Consider the following 25,007-nt stretch of genomic DNA (forward strand, 5'->3'; position numbering starts at 1 on the left):
TTCTGGCTCTTCTCTTTAATCCCTTGATTCTAAAATTTCATGATAGCTTGCCTTGATGTGAGTGTTAAATTCATTTGTTGTGCTTTGCTCTTCAGGGCCTTTTCAAATGGACAACTTTATTTCAATTCTGATCATTTTCCTTGTGATATTATTTGATTATTTTTCTCCCTTCTGCTTTATCTCTCTTTTTTATCTTTTGGAATTCCTGTTAGTTGGATATTAGGTTTCCTAGTTTGATTCTCTAGAGACTTCTTGTTTTTTTTTCTTGACAATCTTGTATGTCTTCTACTTTTGAATCTACCTTCTATGACATTTTCTCAGGAGCTTCATTTCTACTAGTGATTTAAAAATTTCTGCCATCATATTTTTAATTTCCAAAAGCCCTTTTAAAAAGTTGTTTCTCATTTATAGCATCTTGTTGTTGTTGTTTCAAGAAATCCAATATTTTCTCTCCACTAATGAGGATGATGATTTTTAAATTTCGTGTTTCTTCCAAAATTGTTTTAAGTGTTAGTTCCTTCCAGGTTTTTTTCCCAGCTCCTGCTCCATTATTTGCTTGTTCTGAAAGAATTCATCAAGTGTCCATTAAGTGTCCATTCACATTTTGGAACGAGACACTAGAAATCTGATTAGAAGCTATGTGTAAGGAATGCCTCTCATTGACTGTGCCCCATTTTGATTTTCATCTTCCAATTTATCTTCTGAAGGAACAGTGCCTCTAATTCCTAACCACTTCCAGAGTTCTAAAGCATACATGGGCTTGCTCCTTGTCAGCATTTCCTCAGCAAGTAATCTGGTATTTATTCTTTCACTCTGAAATTAGCTGCCATGTATGCACCTATCTTCTGAAATGTTTGGTTATCTCTTATTTGATGTCCTTTTCCTCCTCTGTTCCCTGGTTCTTGTTGCTTTTCTGTCTGTAACTCTCTATTACAGGTGGTTTCATGGGATTTCACAGGGAACAAAGATGAATGCAGGTGTGTTCAACCTGCCAGGCTTAACAAAATACATAGATCAATTCTCTAATGTGATCTGTCCTGGAATTCCTGAGATAACACCTATGGGGTCATGTCACATGATTTTTCATCCATTCCTGTGTTGGATTTACATATATTTTATTGTGGGATTTTACCTCATGTGTTTATAAGCAACTTTGTGACCTACAATTTTCATTTCTTATTTTGTATTTCTGGGATCGATAGCAGAACTATAGCAGCCTCATGAAATAACTGGGGGTGACTGAATTTTGAATATATTATATATGCACATATATGTATTAGAATGGTTTGTTTAATGCAGACATTACCTGTTCCTTGAAAGATTGCTAAAAATTGTCCATTAAATGATTTGAAACCGATGTCTGTGGAAGTGTATTATGCATTTCCAAGCTCTGGAAGTATATTATGCATTTCTTCTATTATTTTTAGTTCTTATGCTGAACTTTGAGATAGTTTTTATCATTTATATTGTCCTAAAAAGTAACTATTTTCCTAGATTCTCTTCTTATTGATAGAAAGTTGTATAGGAATTTCTTGAATAAAGTTTTAATTCTTTCCTTCTCTGAAGATGTTTCCTTTTTCCTATTCCTCCCATTGTTTATTATTGTTTTTTCCTTGATTTTTTGATCAATCTTTCCATTTTGTTGGTCTTTTCAATGAACCACCTTTTGTTTTTATTGATCCACTACTCTTATTTTCTGTTTGGGGTTTAATTAAATCTTGCTTTTCTTTATTATATTTTTCTGTATATTTTCTTTCCTAATTCTTTACTTCTCCTTTGTTGAGGGGATTACCTTGTGTTCTGTTTCTAATACATTGGTTTAAAACTTAATTTACTTGTCAGTGTTTCCTATTTTCTAATAAATGCATTTTAGGCCATGAATGTTCACCTCTGTGGCACTTTGGAAATGTTTGGCCTTTATAATATATGGTGTTTTCATTGGCGTTTATTTCTTAGCCATTTGTTATTTTGATTTTGATTTCCTGGTTAACTTAAGAAGTGTTTGGAAGCAGCTTTTAAAATTTCTCAGTGGAATGAGTTGGGGAAGTTGTCCCCTGTCCTTTGGTTGTTCCCTCTGATCCTATCACATTGTGGTCAGAAAATGTGTTCCTTAAGATTTCCATTTGTGAGAGTCTATTGTTGTTTCTCTTGTGGCCTAGTACATAGTCAGTTTTGAGGCTTCACCACATTTGAAAGGCAATATAGTGCAATGATTAAGAGTGTAGTAACTAAAGCCAGATGGTAGAGAGGGTAGGAGCAGGGAGGATCAACACTAGGATGATTGCGGAAGGGTGGTGTGAAGTCCAGCTCTGCCACTGCATGCATGTAGAGATGGGGCAAGCCTTGTTTCTTCCCTGTAAAATGACGGTATTAATAATGGTGCTGTCAGCAGGCCGGTACAGGTTCTTGTCTTTGCCCCAGAAAAGAATTTGAAGGCCAGACCAAAGTGAAAGTAAAGAAGATTGCAGAGCAAAAGCAAATACACACTCAAGAGAGGAATGCAAGTGTGCTCAAAAGAATGAGCCATGCCCAACCTGGCCAGAGCTCACATGCTATGTGGATAAGCATAATGAAGGCATGGAATATTCCTTCATAAGGGGAGGGATTGACTGGGTGCAGTGGCTCACACCTGTAATCCCAGTACTTTGGGAAGCCAAGGCAGATGAATCACCTGAGGTCAGGAGTTCAAGACCAGCCTGGCCAACATGGTGAAACCACATTTCTACTGAAAAATACAAAAATTAGCTGGGCGTGGTGGCAGGAACCTGTAATCCCAGCTACTCAGGAGTCTGCGGCAGGGAGAATTGCTTGAAAACAGGGGTGGAAGTTGTAGTGGCAAGATCGCACCACTGCACTCCAGCCTGGGCAAGAGAGTGAGACTCCATCTCAAAAAAAAGGGGGGGGAGGGGATTTTCTGGGTAATCAGTGAGCAATTCCCAATTGGGGTGCCAGCATTTTCTTAACTAAATATGGTTAATTTGGAATTGTTGTGTGTCGGGTCCATGATGGGAATGGGAGGTTCCCCAGGGAGGTTTTATGGCTGTAGGGGCATAATGCAGCCACATTTGTCATCCTACAGAAATCATCTAAATGTGTAAATACAATCCAGTACTTTAGGAACACAGACCATGATATAATTGCTTGAATTAGAAGTCTCCTAAGGTTAAAATATTTAGTTGTGATTACCTTTTTTTTTTTTGGTATTGTTGAGGTACAATTGTATACATTGAAGGTGTACAACATGATGATTTCATGTTTATATTGTGAAATGATTACCACAATCAAGTTAGTTAACATATCCGTCATGTCACATAGTTACCACTGTATGTGTGTGATGAGAATATTTAAGATCTATTCTCTTACCAAATTTCAAGTATGTAATACATTTTTTTTTTTTTTTTTTTTTTTTTGAGACAGAGTCTCGCTGTGTCACCTAGGCTGGAGTGCAGTGGCGCGATCTCGGCTCACTGCAAGCTCCGCCTCCCGGGTTCCCGCCATTCTCCCGCCTCAGCCTCCGGGTAGCTGGGACTATAGGCGCCCGCCACTGCGCCCGGCTAGTTTTTTGTATTTTTAGTAGAGACGGAGTTTCACCGTGTTAGCCAGGAGGGTCTCGATCTCCTGACCTCGTGATCCACCCACCTCGGCCTCCCAAAGTGCTGGGATTACAGGCTTGAGCCACCGCGCCCGGCCATTATTGTTAACTATAGTGTCCATACTACACATTAAATTCCCAGAACTTATCCATCTTATAACTGAAAGTCTGTGCCCTTTAACCAACATTTTCCCATCCTCCCACTTCCCAGCCCTTGGCAACTGCTATTTGACTCTGTTTCTATGATTCACCTTTTTTAGATTTCTCAATCAGAATCTAATCTTGTTAGATGGGCTTGTCATACATGGCCTTTATGGTATATTTCATTTATACCCAATTTGTTAAACTTTTTTTTTTTTTTGTCATGAAAGGATGTTGAAGTTTTCAAATCCTTTTTCTGCATCTATGAAAATGTTCATATGATTTTTGTCCTTCATTCTGTTAATGTTGCACAACACCTTTATTGATTTACATGTTGCATCATCCTTGCGTCCCGGGGATAAATCCCACTTGATGGTGGTAAGTGATCATTTTAGCGTACTGTTGAATTTGGTTTGGTTTGGTAGTGTTTTGTACCTAATTGTTCCATCTATGTATATCGGGGGAATGGGCTGCAATTTTTTTTCTTGTAGTGTTCTAATCTGGCTTAGGTATCAAGGTAATGCACATAAAATGAGTTTGGAAGTGTTCCTTGCTCTTAATTTTTTTTTTTGGAAGAGTTTTAGAAGGATTGGTATTAGTTTCTTCTTAAATGTTTGGTAGAATTCACTAGCATAGCCAACTGGTTGTTTCCTTATTCAATCTTTTTACTCATTATTGGTCTGTTTAGATTATCTGTTTTTTCAGGATTCACTTTTGATAGATTGTGTATTTCTAGGAATTTGTCTATTTCTTCTAGGTTATCCATTTGTTGATGCATAATTGTTCATAGTAGTCTCATGATTCTTTGTATTATCATGTTATCAGTTGTAATGTTTCCTCTGTCATTTGTAAGTTTATTTGAGTCTTGTCTCTTTTTTAACTTGGTTAGTTTAGTGAAAGATTTGCTAATTTTATCTTTTCAAAGAACCAATTCTGAGTTTTGTTTATCTTTTCTATTGTTTTCCTATTCCCTATTTATTTCTGCTCTAATCTACATTATTTTCTCCCTTCTGCTGCTAACTTTGGGTTACCTTATCTTCTTCATCAACTGTAAAGTTAATGATTTAAGATATTTTTCCTAATGTAGGTATTTATAGCTCTAAACTTGCCTCAGAACTGCTCTTACTGCATTCCATAGTTTTGCTAGGTTGTGTTTTCATTTTTGTTTGCCTCAGGATATTTATAAGTTACCTTTTTGGCTTCTTCTTTGACCTATTGGTTATTCAGGAATGTGTTGTTTAACATCCTTACATTATTTATATATTCTGTACCAAAGTTATGAATTCTTCAAATTTCCTCCTATTATGGATTTCTAGTTTCATAATATTGTGGCCAGGAAAGACACTTGATATGATTTCACTTTTGAATTTGTTAAGACTTCTTTTGTGGCCTAACACATGATTTTTTTTTTCTGGAGAATGTTTCATGTACACTGAAGTAGAATGTGTATTCTGCTGCTGTTGATGAAATGTTCTATATGTGTTCGTTAGGTCTATTTGATCTAAAGTGTGGTTCAAGATCAATGTTTCCCTATATTTTTCTGTCTGATTGATCTATGATTATTGAGGGTAGAGTATTAAGGTCTCCTACTAACATTGTATTGCTGTTTTTTCTTTTTTTCAGTTCTGTTAGTATTTGCTTTAGTTATTTAGAAGTTCCAGTGCTGTATGCAAAAATATTTACAGTTGTATCCTTTTGATGAACTGTCACCTTTATCTTTATATATTGATTTTCTGTATCTCTTGTGGCCATTTTTTACTTAATGCATATTTCATTTGGTATAAATATATTCACCTCTGCTTTCTTTTGGTCATTTTTTGCATGGAATATCTTTTTTCATCCCTTCACCTTCAGCCTACTTGTGTTCTTAGGGCTAAAATGAGTCTGACTGTCTCTCTCTCTTTCTTTTCCCTTTGGCAGAGTCTCACTCTGTCACCCAGGTTGGAGTGCAGTGGTGCTATCTTGGCTCACTGCAAACTCTGCCTCCCAGGTTCAAGCGATTCTCCTGCCTCAGCCTCCCAAGTAGCTGGGATTACAGGTACCTGCCACAACACCCAACCAATTTTTGTATTTTGGGTAGAAATGAGGTTTCACTATGGGCCAGGCTAGTCTTGAGCTTCCGACCTCAAGTGATCATCTGCCTGGGCCTCCCAAAGTGCTGGAATTACATGTGTGAGCCACTGCACCCAGCCTAAAATGAGACTTATATGCAGCAGATTGTTTGATCTTGTGGATTTTTTTTAATCCATTCAGTCACTCTACTTCTTTTGATTAGATAATTTAATCCATTTATTGACAGGTAAGAACTTACTATTGCCACTTTGTTAATTGTGTTCTGACTGCTTTGTAGTACCTTTTTTCTTTTTTTTTTCTTGTTGCCCTCCTTTGTGATTTAATCACTTTTGAAATGATATACTGTGATTCCTTTCTCTTAATCTTATTTATCTATTCTACTTAGTGGTTACTATGAGGCTTACATAAAATTTTTATAGCTATACCATCCTATTTTAAGCCAACAACTTCAATCACATGCAGAACTCTATACTTTTACTTCTCCCCTCTCTCACATTTCAGTCAATTGATGTTACAATTTACATATTTTTTATATTTTGTCTCCAATAACAATTACTATATTAGTCCATTCTCACACTGCTTTAAAGAACTACCTGAGGCCAGTGCAGTGGCTCACGCCTCTAATCTCAGCATTTTGGGAGGCCGAGGTGGGTGGATCACCTGAGGTCAGGAGTTTGAGACCAGCCTGGTCAACATAATGAAACCCTGTCTCTACTAAAAATACAATAATTAGCCAGGTGTGGTGGCATGTGCCTGTAGTCCCAGCTACTTGGGAGGCTGAGGCAGGAGAATCACTTAAACCCAGGAGGCAGTGAGCCAGGATAGCACCATTGCACTTCAGCCTGGTTGACAGTGCAAAAGCAAGACTCTGCCTCAAAAAAAAAAAAAAAATAGAACTACCTGAGACTGTGTAATTTATAAAGAAAAGAGATTTAGTTGACTCATAGTTCCACAGACTGTACAGGAGGCATGGCTGGGGAGGCCTCAGAAAACTTACAATCATGGTGGAAGGGTGAAGGGGAAGCAAACACGTCTTCACATGGCTGCAGGAGAGAAAGAGAGTGAAGGGAGAAGCGCTACACACTTTTAAACTAGATCTCATAAGAACTCACTGTCCCAAGAACAGCAAGGGGGAAATCCACCCCCATGATCCAATTCCTCCCACCAGGGCCCTCCTCCAACACTGGGGATTACAATTCAACATGAGATTTGGGTGGTGACATGAAGCCAACTATATTAATTGCTATAGATAATTATTTTTAATAGTTTGTTTTTTAACTTTTATACCAGAGTTGAAAATGACTTATGCACAATCATTATAATATTAGAGATTCTGACTTTCACTATATATTTACCTTTACTGGTGAAGTTTTGTATATTTATATATTGTTATGTTGTGAATTGGTACCATCTCATTTCAGCTTGAAGAACTCCCTCTCGCATTTCTTGCAAGACAGGTCTGGTGATGTTGGACTCCTTCAGCTTTTGCTTGTTTGGGAAGGTTTTTATCTCGCTTCTGAAGGACAGCTTTACCAGGTATAACATTCTTGGTCAGTAGAGTTTCTATTCTTTCAGCATTTTGAATATATCACCCTAATCTCTCCTGGGCTGAGAGGACGTTTCTGCTGAGAAATTCACTGCTAGCCTTATGCGGGCTCTGTTATACATAATGAGTTATACTTTCCTTGCTGCTTTCAGAATATTCTGTCTTTATCTTTTGATAATTTAATTATAATATTTTGGTGTCAAATTTTCTTGTTCAATCTGTTTGGGCACCTTTGGGCCCAATGAATCTAGATGTTCATTTCTCTCCCCAAATGTGGGACGTTTCCAGCCATGACTTCTCTAGATGTACTTCTTGTTCATTTTCTCTCTCTTCTCCTTCAGTAATTCCCATAATTTGCATGTTGTTTTACTTGATGGTGTCCAATAAATCCCATAGGCTTTTCTAAACTCATTTTTATTCTTTGCTATTTTTGCTCCTCTGAGTAAATAATATCAAAGGACCTATCTTTGAGTTCATTTAGTCTTTCTTCTGCTTGAATGAGTCAGCTGTTAAAGCTCTCTATTAAATTTTTCCATCCAGTCATTGTATTTTTCAGATCTGGATTTCTGGCTTTTAAAAAATGGTTCCTGTTCCTTTCTGGCATTATAACTTTGTTTATATATTGTTTTCTAATTTTGTTGAGTTGTCTATCAGTGTTTGCTTATAGTTCACTGAACTTTTTAAAGAGAATTATTCTGAATTCTTTGTCAGTAAGTTCATAGATCATTATTTCTTTAGAGTCAGTTATTAGAGCATGTTAGTTTATTTTAGTGGTATTATTTTTTCCTGATTCTTTATGATCCTTGCATCTTATCATTGGTGTCTGCACATTTGAGGAAACAATCACCTCTTCCAGGCTTTATAAGTTTGTTCTGGCAGGGAAAGCCCTTCACTAGTCAGTCCAGCCTGGAGTTCTGGATAGGTCAGCTGGTAGCATCCATGGACAGGCAGAGCTTTCTGTTGAGATCTCTTGCTGGGCCAGATCATTGCCTGTGCTCTGAGATTGGATAAGGCCACTGCTGGTCTCTATGGTTGTTTGGATGTTTTGGCTGGACCCTTTTGTTGGGCAGCAGCTAATGGCCAGGCTCTAAGATGGGACAAGGCCTTAACCTACTGTTAGGTGTGATCACAGGCTGGGCTCTGTGATCAGGCAGAGTTGAAGGCTGTGTTCCACAGTTGGGTGATCGGGTAGGACCACAGGCTATGTTCTACATTTGGAGAGTGACTGGTTCTACTCCCTGCCTGGGCATGGCCACAGGCTGGGATCTCTAGTTGCTTGGGGCCCCAAAGCTGTGCCCACCATTGAAAGAGGTCATTGGCTTGGTTTCCTGCCCATGCAGGCCATTGGCTGGGCTTTGCACCTGGGCAGGGTCTCAATTTGGACTTCCTGGTTAGCAAGGCTAGAGGCCATACTCTGTAGTTAGGCAGAGTGGCTGACTTGATTACCTGCCTGGTCAAGGATATATGTTAGGCTTTGAGGCTCGGCAGAATCTCTTTGGGGGGTTCCCTGGTCAGGCAAGACAGAAACCTAAACACGTTAGATGGGCTGGGCTGCTGGCTGGGTACCCAAGCCAGTTAGAATTGCTGACTATGCTCCCTGGCCAAATAAGGTCACCAGCTTGCCTCTGCAGTTGGGCAGAGCTGCTAGCTGAGCTCTCTGCTATGGTGCAGATAGCAGGAACACAGTTACCAGCATGGTGATCCACGCACTGGCCACTGTGAGCCCTGCCCTCACTTCTTCATTTCTAGTCAAACACAGGTGTTCTAGCCCCAGTGATTTCCCCTTTGTTTCCCATGAGACAAGACAGAAGTGGGCCTTCTAAGATGTGGCACAGAATGCTACAGAAGCAGGATGTCCTCCACTGGAGAAACTTTGAGCTCAGGAAAACCCTCTTGATGTGGCACTTTGCCAGCCTTGGAGAGGAGCACTTTCCTCCTGGGGAGGAAAGTGAAACCATTCCTCTTACCCTTCTAATGTGGTTTTTCTCAGGTTTTGTGGTCCAAGGGAGGTAATTCAGCCTCTCTTGGGTTCTGAAATTTTCACAAAGGCATCCTTGTCTATGGATAGTTGCTAATGAGTCTTTCTGGGAGAGACACTAAAGCCAGAACCTCCTATTCTGCCGTCTTAGTGACATCCCATCCTGGATGTGCCTTTTAAATCTAAGGTTCTAGTTTCAACTCTGGAAAACTTTTTTAGTTTGATTTCCCTATTCTCATTCTTTCTATTCTCTTCTGGAATTCCCTTTGGCAGAATGTTGAAACATCTTATGCAAAAGAAAACCTTCTTTTTTCACATTTTCCATGTCTTTTCCCCCAGCTATATTCCAGAAAGAAAAATGTGACTCACTAAGTTACTCTTCAACTGAGTCTATTCTGCACACCCAACTTTATTTTTTACAGCTTTAATGAGGTATAATTTACATACTGTAAAATTCTCCTGTTTTAAGTGTGTATCTCAATGATTTTAAACAGAATTACAGAGTTGTGCAACCGTCATCACAATCCAAGTGTAGAATATTTTCGCTACCCTTAAAAGCTTCTTCATGACTATTTGGGATCAATTCCTGCTCCTATTCTCCAGCCCTAGGCAACCACCAATATACTTTCTATCTCTGTAGTTTTCCCTTTCCTGGACATTTCATGTAAATGGATCATATATTATACGGTCTTTTACAACTGGGTTATTTCATTGAATGTAATATTTTTGAAGTTCATCCATGTTTTAGCATGTATTTATATTTATTTCCTTTTTATTGATGAATTGTATTCCTTTATATGGCTCTATCAATGGTATTTTTTTCATTTGCCTGTCAATGGAAATTTGGATTGTTTTTATTTTTTGACTATTATGAATAATGCTGTCTTGAGTATTTGCATACAAGCCTTTGTGTGGATATACATTTTCATTTCTAGGTAGATATTTAGGAGTGAAATTATTGGGTTCTATAGTAGCGTTATTTTCACTTTTTAAAAATCTATCTTACACTGTTTCCAAAAGGCCACTTTATAGCAATGTGTAAGGGTTCCAGTTTTTCCACATCTTTGCTAAAACTCATTATTGTATGTGTTTATAGCCATTCCAATGAATGCATATTAGTATTTTGTTGTGGTTTGAATTTGCTTTTCTCTAATGACTAATGATACTGAACATCTCTTCATGTCTTTATTATCTTCCATGTGTCTTTTGGAGAAATATCTATTCAAATCATTTGCCCATTTTTAATTGGCTTGTCTTCTTACTGAGTTATCAGAATTCTTTACATATTTGAATATAAGTAGTTTATTAAAAGTATGATTGGCTAATGTTTTCTCTCAGACTGTGACTAATATTTTCTTTCTCTTTATGGTATATTTGAGGCACAAAAGATTTGAATTTTGTTAAATTTTAACTTATTTATTCTTTTAAGGATTATACTTTTGTTGTAGCTAATTCTTTGTCTTACCTAAAGTCACAAAGATTTTTGCCTGTGTTTTCTTCCAAAAGTCTTATCATTTTTGCTGTTTTAGAAGATTACTACATAATTTGGAGAACCCAGTGAAAAATAAAAATGGGGGAATCCTTGTTCACAAATTATTAAGGATTTCAGAACAGTGAAAGCGGAACGCTAAACTAAGCACAGAGTCGTTTGTGACTGCACAGGATGCATGCTCATGAAACCGGTCCTGCTCTTACATTTAGATCCATGATCCATTTTGAGTTGATTCATGTATATGATGTGAGGTAAGGGTCTACATTCGTATTTTTGCATGTGTCTATCCAGTTGTACTGGTACTACTTGATTGAAAAGACTATCTTTTCCTCATTTAATTGCCTTGGCACTTTTGTTGAAAATCAATTGACCAAAAACCTAAGGATTTATTGCAGCATTCTCAGTTCTGTTGTATTGATCTTTATATATCTTTATGCCAGTACAATAACTGTCTTGATATGGGTAGCTTTAAATAAGTGTTGAAATAAGAAAATATAAATGTTCCAACTTTTTTCTTCTTTTCAGAGATTGTTTTGGCTATTCTGGGTTCTTGCAATTCCATATAAATTTTAGGATTAGCTTCTCAATTTCTTCAAAAAAGCCATTTGGGATTTTGATGGAAATCATATTGAGTCTCTAAATCAATTTGGAGAGAACTGCCATGTTAAATATATTGAGTCTTTCAATCCATGAACATGGGCATCTCTATTTATTTGATCTTTAATTTCTCTCAGCAATATTTTGCCATTTTCAGCCTACAAGTCTTGCATTCTGTTTGTTCAATTTATTTTTAAATGTTTTATTATTTTGCCTACCTTTATTTTTGAATTTACAAACTCAACTTTTAAATTTCTAAGTTTCCTAGTTGGTTGAATATTATCATAACTTATTCAATATTAATATTATTATTGAACTTATAATAAGTTATGGGGTTATTAAATATACTTACTAAAAAGTCTTATTCTGTTTACTCTATTATTTCTATTCTCTGATATTACCTAAAAAATGGTAAAAGAAAGATCTGAAGGGACCTGGTTAGAACTCTGAAACTGCCCACTAAGCCAGTGTTAACACCTGGGGTGTAGTGGTTCCATGCCTTCCCTAACATTTATTCTGAATTTTATATACAAATGAAAGACTTTTTTAATTTTATAAAAATGTGATCATAATATATTGATCCAAACATGATGTTTTCATTGAACAACAAAACTATGACCATCTATCCAAATTACTAGAATTAAATAGCTATGTAATAGTTCAACAGTGTATATTTACAGTAATGTACTTAACCAGTCAGCTGAATAGACAATTAGGTTGTTTTCAGGTTTAGGAGTATATGTTATTGCTGAGGGATTTTTGCTGGTAAAAGCAAATGCTTCAACAAAAATTTTGCATTTATGAGCATCTAGTCAACAAATACTTATGGAACACCTTGTATATATCAGATACTCAAGAAAAATCAGTGGACAAAACAAACAAAACCTCTGCCCTCATGGCATATATATTTTTGAGGAGAAAAGAGACAATAAAGAATATGATAAACAGTAAGTAAATAAGTAATTCATTTGGCATATTAGGGAGTAGTGAGGGCATGAGAAAAAGAAATAGAGGCAGATTAGGGGCTTGGCGATATGGGGGCATGCTAGGGGGATTGTGATTGTGATTTTTAGACAGGTTGGTCAAAGCAGGCCTCATTGAGAAGGTGATAGTGAAGCAAGGATCTAAAAGAGACAAGGGAGTTAGTTCACTACATAGATATATGTGTCTGTGCTAAGCAGAGAAAATAGCCAGTATCAAGTCTCTAACAGTGGAGAATCTCTGGTGTAGTCAAGAAACAGCAGAGGTGAGTGTGGCCCGACAGACATGAGCAAAAGGAGAGGAGCAAAGGATGTATCATTACAGACCCTTTGAACAGTGTAAGGATCTGTCTTTCACTCTTGAAGAAATTGGGAGCATTGAAAGTTCTGCAGTTCTTGTTTTATAAGATGGATGTTGTCTTTTTATTTATATGGGATAGATTCCAAAATTGGATTTGCTGGGTCAGTCTGTAGTATATTTTAAAATTTAGCGGATGTTGCAGAATCTTTTCTGAAAAGGCTGTAGTAATTCATGCTCACACCAGCCATGAGTGCCTGTTTCTCTGAATCTTCTCCCACATGGCATAGTGTCACTAATGAAATTGTGTTTGCCAATCTAATGAGTGAGCAATAATTTCTCACTGATGTTTTAATTTTTATGTATTCATATCTTTATTAGACATTTTCATTTCCTCATATTTAAGCTGCCTGTTCAGTCTATTTTGGAGGGGCTATTCGTTGCTTTTTATTAATAGATTGTAGTCTTTGCCAATTAATATCAGATATATTAATCCTTTGTCATATATATTGAAAATGCTTTTCTATACTCTTTTATATTTGTATTGCTTTTTAAAAACATTTTAACCTATTAAGAGAAATCTTCCTTTAACTACTGTCTTCTCAATTTTTCTTGTCTGACTCAGATATTTGTTCTGTCATTTAATATTTATTTGATTCAGGTTTTTTTCCAACTTTTATTTAAGTTCGGGGGTACATGTGCAGGATGTACAGATGTTCTACATAGGCAAAAGTGTGCCATGGTGATTTGCTGTGTGATTCATTCCATCACACAGGTGTTAAGACCAGCATTCACTAGCTCTTCTTCCTGATCCTCTCCCTCCTCCCAGCCCCCGCCCTCCAACAGACCCAAGTGTGTATTGTTCCTCCTCGTGTGTCCATGTGTTCTCATCATTTAGCTCCCGCTTATAAGTGAGAACATGCAGTCAGCACTATTCACAATAGCAAAGACATGGAATCAACCTAAATGGCCATCAGTGATAGACTAGAGGAAGAAAATATGGTACATATACACTATGAAATACCATGCAGCTATAAAAAGGAATGAGATCATGACCTTTGCAGGGACATGGATGGAGCTGGAGGCCATTATCCTTAGCAAACTAATGCAGGAATATTTTATCCAGTTTTAATGGGGTGCTGGGTTGCAAGTGCACCATACTTACATAGTAATTTCAGAATAATGGATGTTTTAAAATTACTACCTTTTTTGTAATTGGAAGCCTTTCATAATCTCTGTTTATTTAGATCTTATTTAATTTTCTTCAATAAGATTTTTATAGTTTTCTTCATATAGGTCTCATACCTTTCAGATGTTTATAATATATACATTTGTATTTGCTATTGAGTCTGAGTGTTTTTTTCAATGTATGTCATTCAAAATAAAAACTATAAGTTTTATATATCTATTTTCTATTCATACTCTCATATGGTTTGGCTGTGTCCCCACCCAAAATCTCATCTTGAATTGTAATCCCCATAATCTCCAGGTGTCAAGGGAGAGACCAGGTGGAGGTAATTGAATCATGGGCGATTTCGCCCATTCTATTCTCATGATAATGAGTGAGTTCTCATGAGATCTGATGGTATAAGGGGCTCTTCCGCCTTCACCTGGCACTTCTTCTTCCTGTTGCCTTGTGAAGAAGGTGCCTTGTTTCCCTTCCCCTTCCACCATGATTGGAAGTTTCTTGCGGCCTATCCAGCCACACTGAACTAAGTCAATTAAACCTCTTCCTTTATAAATTACCCAGTCTCGAGCAGTTCTTTATAGCAGTGTGAAAACAGACTAATATATACTCCTCAGTAAATTCTTTTTCTAGTTCTTATGAATTTTATTAGGTCTCTAGGTTTCCTACATATATAATTATAGAACATATTGTACCCTATTTTAGTATTTCTATCAATTTTTTTTTCATATCCTATTGCATTAGCTAAAGCTTCTAAAACATGTATATGTGAACACATATGTATATGTGTATACGTACACACACATATATATGTAAAAGATGGTGGTAATGGTAGACATCCCCATATTGTTTTCTATTTAAATGACTTCACCATTAATGTTTACTATAACATTTGCTGATTTTAGAGACTTCATGTTGTGTTGGTTTTTATTCATAAAGAGTTTTAATTTTAAAAATAATAGCTGCTAGGACTTATCAAATTCCCTTTTAAACCCATTCGTGAATATGTTTAATATGTTTTCTCTCTTACTTATTGATATAAAATTATAGAGACTTTCTAAAGTTGAACTTTTTTTGTTTCATTCAATCTCATTGTCATTAGTTTTCTCTTTCTTCTTCTTGGTTCTAAATAACCTCTAACTACAAGTTTTAGTTCGTCTTTGATCCAACACAGTGTGTTTTCTTTTGGTTTCTAAAATCTTAAGTAATTTATTTTCTTTATGAAGTCTGTTTCACCTCTAGTGATTATAACTTTTTGAGACTTCTTTTGTGGCTAAGATTATGCTGAATATTGATATATATTTCAAGGATATTGAGAAATATGTGTTCTTCCGTTTTTGTTGCTGTTGTTGTTGTTGTTTGGGACAGAGTCTCACTCTGTCACCCAGGCTAGAGTACAGAGACGCGATCTTGGCTCACTGCCTCCTCTGCCTCCCAGGTTCAAGCAATTCTCTGCCTCAGCCTCCCGAGTAGCTGGGATTACAGGCATGCACCACCATGCCTGGCTAATTTTTGTGTTTTTAGTGAGATGGGGTTTCACTATGTTGGTCAGGCTGGTCTCGAACTCCTGACCTCGTGATCTGCCCACCTCAGCCTCCTGAAGTGCTGGGAGTACCAGCATGAGGCACCATGCCCAGCCGTGTTCTCTGTTTTTAAGTCACAAGATTAAATATTAAATCATTTTTATTAATTTATCCGGAGCCTGTATACTTTGTCCATTTTTGTTTATGCAAAGAGTCAAAACCAGAGGTGAATTGTTTTTCAATGTCTGTAAAACATGTGTCTCATGACTTGTTTCTTGAATTTTGATTTGACGTTAAATGGGAACAGTCTTGCTTTTTGTTTTATTGACAATTGCATACCATAACTTGCTGATTTTCGATTTTGACATTTTTTGTGTCATTTTGTCCTAGTTGTGTCTTTAGTTGGATTCTCTTTGATTCCAATCAACATCGATATCATCAATATTGATGATTCTTTTTCAATATTATTAATATTGCCTTTCAATATGATTTTTCCTTTACATTCTGTTTAAATAATTTTTCATACTTTTTCCATTTTATCTTTATTTTATTTCAATAGTTTTTGGGGAGAACAGGTGGTTTTGGTTACATGGATAAGTTCATTAGTGGTGATTTCTGGGATTTTGGTGCATCCATCACCCAAGCAGTGTACACTGAACTCAGTGTGTATTCTTTTATCTCTCACTCCCCTCCCACCCTTTCCTTTGAATCCCCAAGGTCCATTATATCATTCTTATGCCTTTGCATTCTCATAGCTTAACTCCCACTGATAAGTGAGAACATAATGATTCTTGGTTCCATCCCTAAGTTACTTCACTTAGAATAATGGTCTCCAACTCCATCCAGGATGCTGAGAACGCCATTATTGCATTCCTTTTTATGACTGAGGAGTACTCCATGGTATGTACATATGTATGTTATATATATATATATACTTTTCTTTATCCATTCATTGGTTGGTGGGCATTTAGGCTTGTTCCACATTTTCTCAATTGCTAATTGTGCTGCTATAAACATGTATGTACAATGTCTTTATTATATCATGACTTATTTTCCTCTAGGTAGAGACCCAGTAGTGGGATTGCTGGATCAAATGATAGTTCTTTAAGGAATCTTCATACTGTTTTCCATAGCAGTGTAATAGTTTACATTCCCACCTGCAGTGTAAAGTGTTCCCTTTTCACCACATCTATGCCAACATCTATCATGTTTTTATTTTTTAATTATGTTTTTTCTTGCAAGAGTAAGGTGGTATCGCATTGTGGTTTTGATTTGCATTTCCCGATAATTAGTGATATTGAGAATTTTTTCATATATTTCTTGGCCATTTGCATATCTTCTTTTGAGAATTGTCTATTCATATACTTTGCCTACTTTTTGATAAGATTATCTGAATTTTTTCTTGTTGATTTGTTTGAGTTATTTATAGATTCTGGAATTTTTACTTAGTCTTGCTTTGGCAATGTGGGCCCTTTTTTGACTCTATATGAATTTTAGGATTCTTTTTCTAGTTCTGCGAATAATGATGGTGGTATTTTGATGGGAATTCCATTGAATCTGTAGGTTACTTTTGGGCAGTATGATCGTTTTCACAATATTGATTCTACCCATCCATGAGCATGGAATGTGTTTCCATTTGTTTGTGTCATCTATGATTTCTTTCAGCAGTGTTTTGTAGTTCTCCTCACAGAGATCTTTCACCTCCTTGGTTAGGTATATCCTAGGTGTTTTGGTTTTTTGTCGTTGATGTTGCTGTTGTTGTTTTGCTGGGGTTTTTTTGTTTTTTTTTGGTTTTTTTTTGCAGCTGTTGTAAAAGGGATTTGATTTTATTTTCAGCTTGATCGTTGTTGGTGTATAGCAGTGCTACTGATGATTTTGTATCCTGAAACTTTACTAAATTCATTTATCAGGTCTATATCCTAGGATACAATCATATCATTGGTGAACAGTGACAGTTTGACTTCCTCTTTACCGATTAGGATGCCCTTTGTTTCTTTCTTTTGTCTGACTGCTTGGGCTAGGACTTCCTGTTTTATCTTTTACAGTTCATTGTTTTCCTTGTTTTATCTCTCTAAAAATGCAAACTATGTCTGCTTTTTATTTTTATTTTCAGTGTTACATAAAGTTTTATAAGGTCTGATTTCACTCAATCAGTAGTTATTTTCAAATCTTTTAGAAAGGAAGGAAGGAAGGAAGAAAGAAGCAGGAATATGTATAAAGGTATAGCAAACATCACACTTAATGGTGCTGCTAAGTGCTTCGTTCCTGAAATTGGAAATAAGGCAAGGAAGTCTACTCTCACCACTTCTCTTCAACATTGTATTCAAACTCCTAACCAGTGAAATAAGACCAAACAAAGGAAATAATTGTTTGGAAAGAAACAGTAAATCAGTCTATTTGCTGATGATATAGATATTTCTTTAAAATACAAAGGAAATCTATAAATAATTTACTAGAATTAATACATGAATTTAGTAATGCCATAAATTCATGGTTAATACATTTCAAACCAATTATATTTTCATATAACAGTAAAAGAGGAATTTGAAAAGCATTATCATTTAAAGTGACACCAAAACAATAAAATAACTAGGAATAAATTTATTATTTTTAAAATTCAATTAAATTTAATTTTTTATTTCAATAGTTTTTGGAGAAGAATAATGAAAGATGTACATGACTTCTAAAAACTATAAGCACTGCTAGGTAAAATTAAAGACATCTAAGTAAATGGAGAGATATACAATGTTAACAGATTGGAGGCTCAATATTGTTGTCAGCTTCCCCAAATTTATCTGTAGCTTCAATTCAAATCCAAAAAAAATCCTAAAGTCTTTTCTTGTAGAAATTGACAAATTGATTTGAAAAGATATGTATAAAAGCAAGAATCTAGAAAATCCAAGACAATCTTTTCTAATTGACTTCAAGACTTTTGTTAAGCTATGATATTTAAGGCAAATTCTTATCAGCATAAGGGTAGACAAATAGATCAATGGTATAGCATAGAAAGTACATATATAAACCCATGCTTATATTGTAAATTGTTTTTTGAATATTTTCATGACCTTTGAGTAGGCAAATATTTCTTAGATAGTACACTAAAGTCATTAATCATAAAAGAAAAAATAATAAATTGGACTTCATCAGAATTACAGATTTCTTCCCATCAAAAGTCATGATTAAGAAAATGAAAGAGAAGCTGCAGACTGGGTTAAAATATTCACAATACATACATCAGACAAAACACTTCTAAAAACTCCTACCCATCAGTAAGTAGAACTGAATAATATAAATGAGCCAAAGACTTGAACAGACACTTTACAAAAAAAAAATTGCCAATTAGCACATGAAAATGTGCTTGATATCATTTTATCATTAAAGAAATACAAATTAAAACTAAAATTAGATATCACATCGTAACACTGGAATGGCTAAAACTAGAAAGGCCATCACTGGTAGTCTTTAAAAAAACAGTTTGTCAGGTTTTAAAATGGTTAAATGTACTCTTACACAATGATCCAGTAATTCCACTCCCACATATTGACCCAAGAGAAATGAAAACATTTTGCCACAAAAAGTCTTGCACAAGAACAGCAGTTTTATTTTTACTAGTCTCAAACTGGAATCCACTCCAATGTCCATCAACAGAAAAATGAGTAAGCAGATTGTGGTAGATTCACACAATGGAATAGCACTCAACAGTAGAAATGAACAAACTAACTGTTCAACACGGCAACATAGATGATAAGCAAAATAAGACAGACACAAAAGCATGTATATGTTTTACCCATTTATATGAAATCCAAGAGCAGGCAGTATTAACATATGACAGAATGAATGACAGCAATGGTTGCCCCTGAGAGGCTGTCTGCCTGCATGTGGTCAGCATGCAGGGTGACAAGCAGTGTATGCATTGCTCTGTTCATTTTTCAAATAACAAATCAGTTTTTAGCTGTGTGTCTCCCTTCACATCTCCACTGTTTCTTACAAATTCTGTAGGGCACCATGATTCCTAACCTCTGAAAGCATCCATCCCCTACCTACTATTGCAACTAGCACTTTTCTGACCACTTTTTGTCTTCGAGATTTTATTTGAAATCTCTTATGTGCTCATTGTCCTCCACCATTCTCTTTGTCATCGTAAATCTAACTCCTTTGTTATTATTTTAATGATCTTTAACCAGAAACTTTTTTTACAGAAATTCAAAACAAAATGTAACATTATTGTTTCCTGCCTCATGTTAGATACTGGAAAGTGCCGATAATTCTCTCCTAGTTGGGAAGGAAGGCTCATAAGTTTTCATAATATTAAGGAATACTGAGACGTTGACTAAAACATTATCAGAGCAATAAAGTAATCAACTAAGAACTAGAGTTAGAGATTCAACTTTAAAATTACTTTCACAGGAAACAACAGCAATTCTGAAATTCAGATGCCTAAAATGATTCACCATATATAACAATAATACAGAGATATTTATGTTAACAGAAAGTAGAATCCAACATTCTAGGAGATATCATTGATATTCTCATGAAATTCTCAATAGTGTGGTATCATTATTATATTAAACTGCATTGTATTATTTATGAATTAATGATATGATGTAGGATTATATTTCATTCTTAACAGCTACAGATTAGAGAGGGACATGTTATTTTTATTTTGCCAAATTTGTTTTCTCGCCGTTGTTGATTAAGATGCATTTTCAAGGTTAGATTTTTATTTACGTTCCACTGACTTTCATTTCTCTATGGATGACCTGCTTACTCCATCTAGATTCTGTAGGAATTTAATACTTTTATTTTGAAAAATATTCCAGATATGGTTAGGTGGAGATATCTTTCCAATGACTGTGTTCAGTTTAGACTGGGCTTTTTCAGTACCCTCTATATTAGTCTTGCATAGGCTCCGTGATATCTTCTATTACATCTTTATTTGTTGCTTCAATTCCATTTATTCTGGGCTCTACTGAGGACCACCTATTTTATATATGTTGGTTTTTCCTAGCTTATCCTTTATATGTAAAATCTTACCGTCTCCACAAACATCTCAGAATCTTGACGACCATTTTCACATGGTGTCCTTTTCCCCTAGGATGTTCACAGAAGACCCGGATGTAGATGAGAGACTTCTCTGTGACGCTGTATTCAAGCACTTCAAAAGATATAAGGTGGAGATTTCAAATGCAAAAAAGACATTTCCATTCCTTGAGGGCCTCCGTGACCGTGAACTCATCACAAATAAAATGTTTGAAGTGAGTAAAGTTTATTATGTCACAATCTGGTAAGCCAGCCCAAAGTAAGTTATGCTTTGATATCCTAGACCAAAACTTCAGGGTACAACTTGCTAACTGACAGGTCTCCTATGAGGGGGGGACTTTTTCAAGTATTTCTGTAAGTGTTCCTGTAAAGTAGAAAAGGAGAAGCAGAGGTCACCGGAGACGATCCTGCTTCCATCTGAGGGAATGGTGTTCCATGGTGCCCTCTGGAGTTGGAGTGAATGGTACTGGAGAAACTGGAGCAGAAATAGGTGTTCTCCATAAATGTACAGTGTTTTGTAGAATTCATAAACTATAACATAAATTAAAACTTAAAAATAATTTTAATGAAGTGATTTACTTGAAATAGCAATCGACACAGCATTTTCTTCCAGTTAACATCAATTTAAAATACCTAGATCTGAGAACATTAAAACCCACAGGGAACTGGTGTCTAGAGAGGACAAATTTGGAGGTAAATGCTTGTTCTTCTTTCTCCAACACATGTGTTTTCTTTGTCTTTCCTTTTTTTGTGCATTTCTGGAGTCTGGGACTATGGGTAAATTCCACCCACAGGCCCTGCTGGAGACACAGAGCAGCGAGTCATCTCCGGCTATGAATGTGCTTCCTCTGTGGCCAAGTTCGCAGCAAGGGGAGAATGGTCGCCTGGTTTCCTTGAGCCCTTCAGGCCAAATCAGTCTTGGGGGAAGAGCAGGGGTTGTCCAGCCAACAAACAGCCACTCATGGATTGCCTGCTACATCTATCCCAAAAACGTATCAGTCAGGCTCTTAAAGAACTTTGAGCCCACTTTTATCCTTCAAAGTTGCTCCTTTTTACATCTAATGTAAATAAGGGTGAGGCGATCAGGCTCAATCAGTGGGTATTTTTAAGGAGATGGAATTTACTTCTTTCATTACTGGCTATACAAACATGTAAGAATTATGAAACTTTACACGCGAAGATACCTGTGAAGAGAAATTGAAATTCAGTAAACATAAAATTTCTTTTTATGGCTCTTCTGTAACTTGAAAGTCTGTATTTGTATTTTCTCCATTCAATATTTTTAAAGGATTCTCAAGATTCTTGCAGAAACCTGGTCCCTGTACAAAGAGTGGTGTACAATGTTCTCAGTGAACTGGAGAAGACATTTAACCTGCCAGTTCTGGAAGCACTGTTCAGCGAGGTCAACATGCAGGAATACCCCGATTTAATTCACATTCATAAAAGCTTCAACAATGGTAATTAAGTTTATTATCTACCTTTTGAGTTCCAGGGCCAATTTTTTTCAATAAGCATATACTGAGCTCCCACCATATGTGACACATTGTGTTGGGCAGTGGGGATAGAGTGGTTAACAAAATAGACGTGTCATGCATCGTCTTGAAGCCCGTGGTATATGGTTATTGTAAAACAGACACCTGGAGGTCTGTTTCACTGGCCACTTAGACTCACAGGACAACCAGAGCCACGCCAGCATCAGATTGACTTAGAAGATAAGAAACACAGAACCCCAACGGGGCAGCATCAGTGGTTTGTTCTCTTTAGTGGGAGTCCTTGCAGTGGCCTACATAGCAGGCCACTAAATTGACTACTACCTGCCTTGAGTGACAGCTTAGCTGTGGGTGCAGGATCCACTTTGGCATAGCACCACATGTCTGTGGGAGTCAATATCTCTTGTAACAACTCCATAGTCATAGCTTTCAGGGTGCCACAGGGACAATCTGAGTTGTAAGAGTTATCCATTGAAGGAAGACCACACTTATTCCTTCCCTACAGGTATTTATAGTTCATGTATAGTTTCAGGCAACCAGTCATGGGTCATTTCTAAGCCCAGGGTTTGCCAAGTAAAACCAGGAAAAGGCTACCTTTGTTAGGTTTCTAGAATGATGAGCAAGAAAATTAGCCCCGGGGCAAGTTTGACTTTACTGAAGGATAAATAGTTTTGTTAACCCTTTACCCACAAAGGTTAAAAGAAACGTTAATCAAATAATCACAAAACTGATTGCTCTGACAGGGACTATTTTTGGTGCTGTATCAAACTAAAGTTTTGATTTTTGACTTTTTTCCTGAGAAGGCATAATTTATACTATTATAATGGTACACAGTAAAGATGCCCTCTATTTTGTTTTACTTGCCTGGCAAAATTTTATTCCCCTCACAGTTTAATCTCAACCCACTTCTCCAAATGAGAGATAGAGACATCACAAGAAAAATGAGCACATGCCCTGAAGAGGGTGGATGCTGTGGGGACTGGAATAAAAGTGTGAAAGCATGTCTGCAAAACAGGACAAACTGGATCTGACTAAATCCGAGAGTGAGAAGCAGTATAGGAGCTGACCTAAGAGAGATCATTTGGAGGAAGATAATAAATGGTCTGGAATCCAAAGCTAAGGAATTTGAAGTTTATTTACTAGGCAATAAAGAAATACTACAAATTTATAAACAAGAAAAAAAAGTTTAGGCAGTTATCTATGGTATGGCTTATTGATTTGTGTTAATACTAACATTATCTAGATTAAAATAATTGTTGTAACAAGTCATTCAAGTCAAAAAGTGAATAAAAGGAAATCACATATCTGGGCACAAATTTCAAGTCAATGTTATGTTTGTAAGCAGGATGGCCCAGGCTGTGGGGATGAAGGGAATAGTGTTACATTTACTGCCTACATTCACAGAGGCTCTGTTCCTCTCCATGGACTGCAGGGATTCCCTTCCTAACCCCAGTGTCCACAACTCATGTGTTAGTTTCTGGCACTCCTTATGCTTGGGTGACCTGCACTGAGGCCCACTGTCCCCTTCCTGGGGCAGCACTGCCCACTGCCCCACCCAGCACAGCAGTCCACCCACCCTCAGGGAGATGCTGCTGACTCTCGGACCCTGAAGTCCACACAAGCTGCCCCTGTGTCCCCTGTTTTGTTTATTTGGGAACTGTTCATCCTCCCTGACCCAATTAAGCCAACGTTCTCCTGTTTTCTAGCCTCATCTTTAAAGCTGTTGGCGTTTTCTCTTTTATTTTTTATTTATGTATGTTTTTGGAGATAGGGTCTCACTCTGCCCAGGTTAGATGGCAGGCTAGTGAGCAGTCTCTGCTCACTACAACCTTGACTTCCTGGACTCAAGTAGTTCTCCCGCTTCAGCCTTGTTAGTAGCTGGGACCACAGGTGCACACAACCACATCAGGCTGATTTTGCTAGTTTTTTTTTTTTTTTCTGACACAAGGTCTTGCTGTGTGGTCTAGGCTGGTCTCAAAATCCTAGGCTTAGGCAATGCTCCTGCATCACCATCCCACAGTTCTATGATTACAAGTGTGAGCCACTTCACCTGGCTGGTTTTCTCTTTTATGACGGAATCTCTCTAGGACCTGAGACCATCCTTCCAGGGAATCCCTCTGTTTCTTCCTTACACTTGATATATGCCTACCCTGCCAACTGACAATTTTGCGGGTAACACAACTCACTGTGTTTCCATTACTTCTTTATCGTTAAATTGTGAGTATCCCTTTTCTGTGTAGGACACATAAAAGCTCATTTTTGAGGTCGTCTCTTCTCTGTCCCAGAAGATGAGGGGAGTTTAGTCATGTGTAACCCTCTGACTTCTGAGTCACCCGAATGCTGGAAATTCCTAAAAGCCAATTTCCAGATATTGTCCCTGGTTCTCACAGATCTTCAATTGCTTTCTTCTCTCTCCCACTCTTCAGCAATCCAAGACAAATTGTTTCTCCAAGAAAGTGATCGAAAAGAAAGGGAAGAGAGGCCTGACATCCAACTAAGTCTTGAACAAGGTAAAAATGACAGAATAAAAACTGTTTCTCATTGCTAAGAGGAAAAGGAGACAAGGGAGGTGAGGGCCCAAGGTTCTGAGGGGAAATTGTGAATCAGGGAAGACATGAGGAAGAACCATGGAGAAGTCAAGGAGGGAGTTGTATGAGCTCCTACCCAGATGTCGGGTCCTGGAGAAGTGGCCAAAACAAGACATAGTTGGCTCAACAACCATGAAGGAATCAGAGCCAAGTGTGTCACTAGGCCAGATTTACAGATGCCAGCTACCTAGAAGTAACTGTGATTTAGAAATGTCCCTGTAGGAGGTCAGTATGAAGCTGTGAAGTGTTGAGAACCACAGCTCATGGCCCATGGTCAACATCAAAGAGGAGACCCTTGGGGGAAGAAAAGCTCCTGTTTTATCTGTACTCTTACATTCTCAACACTTTTGATGCCAAACATGGAAAATCTCCCCACACCAACCATCTCCAATTCCCTGCAGAACTGTGAACCCCATCCTAAAGGGATTTCCAAAGGTCACCTCATTAACATCAACTCAGGCTTGGTTGAAATGGGGTTGTTAT

The 25,007-nt window shown here is 37.0% G+C and overlaps 2 protein-coding genes across 15 annotated transcripts in view; one reads left to right on the forward strand and one right to left on the reverse strand.

The window, feature by feature from the left end:
* Nucleotides 1-25,007, reverse strand: part of SP100 (SP100 nuclear antigen) — a 191,686-nt gene that overhangs the window by 23,361 nt on the left and 143,318 nt on the right. The gene's annotated exons all lie outside the window — the stretch shown is intronic.
* Nucleotides 20,425-25,007, forward strand: part of SP140L (SP140 nuclear body protein like) — a 36,047-nt gene continuing 31,464 nt past the window's right edge. For 2 of the 7 annotated variants that reach the window (XM_033229904.1, XM_033229905.1), the window contains exons 1-3: nt 20,468-20,661; nt 21,735-21,903; nt 24,363-24,446. In XM_033229904.1, coding sequence (XP_033085795.1) covers nt 20,482-20,661; nt 21,735-21,903; nt 24,363-24,446 — 433 coding nt within the window. In that variant the 5' untranslated portion in view covers nt 20,468-20,481. Of the gene's footprint in view, nt 20,662-21,734; nt 21,904-24,362; nt 24,447-25,007 lie in introns of all 7 variants that reach the window. The other 5 variants (XM_033229909.1, XM_033229910.1, XM_033229908.1 and 2 more) reach the window with 5 other exon arrangements.

Source organism: Trachypithecus francoisi, unplaced genomic scaffold, assembly GCF_009764315.1.
Source record: "Trachypithecus francoisi isolate TF-2019V2 unplaced genomic scaffold, Tfra_2.0 Lachesis_group13, whole genome shotgun sequence".
Lineage (NCBI taxonomy): Eukaryota > Metazoa > Chordata > Mammalia > Primates > Cercopithecidae > Trachypithecus > Trachypithecus francoisi.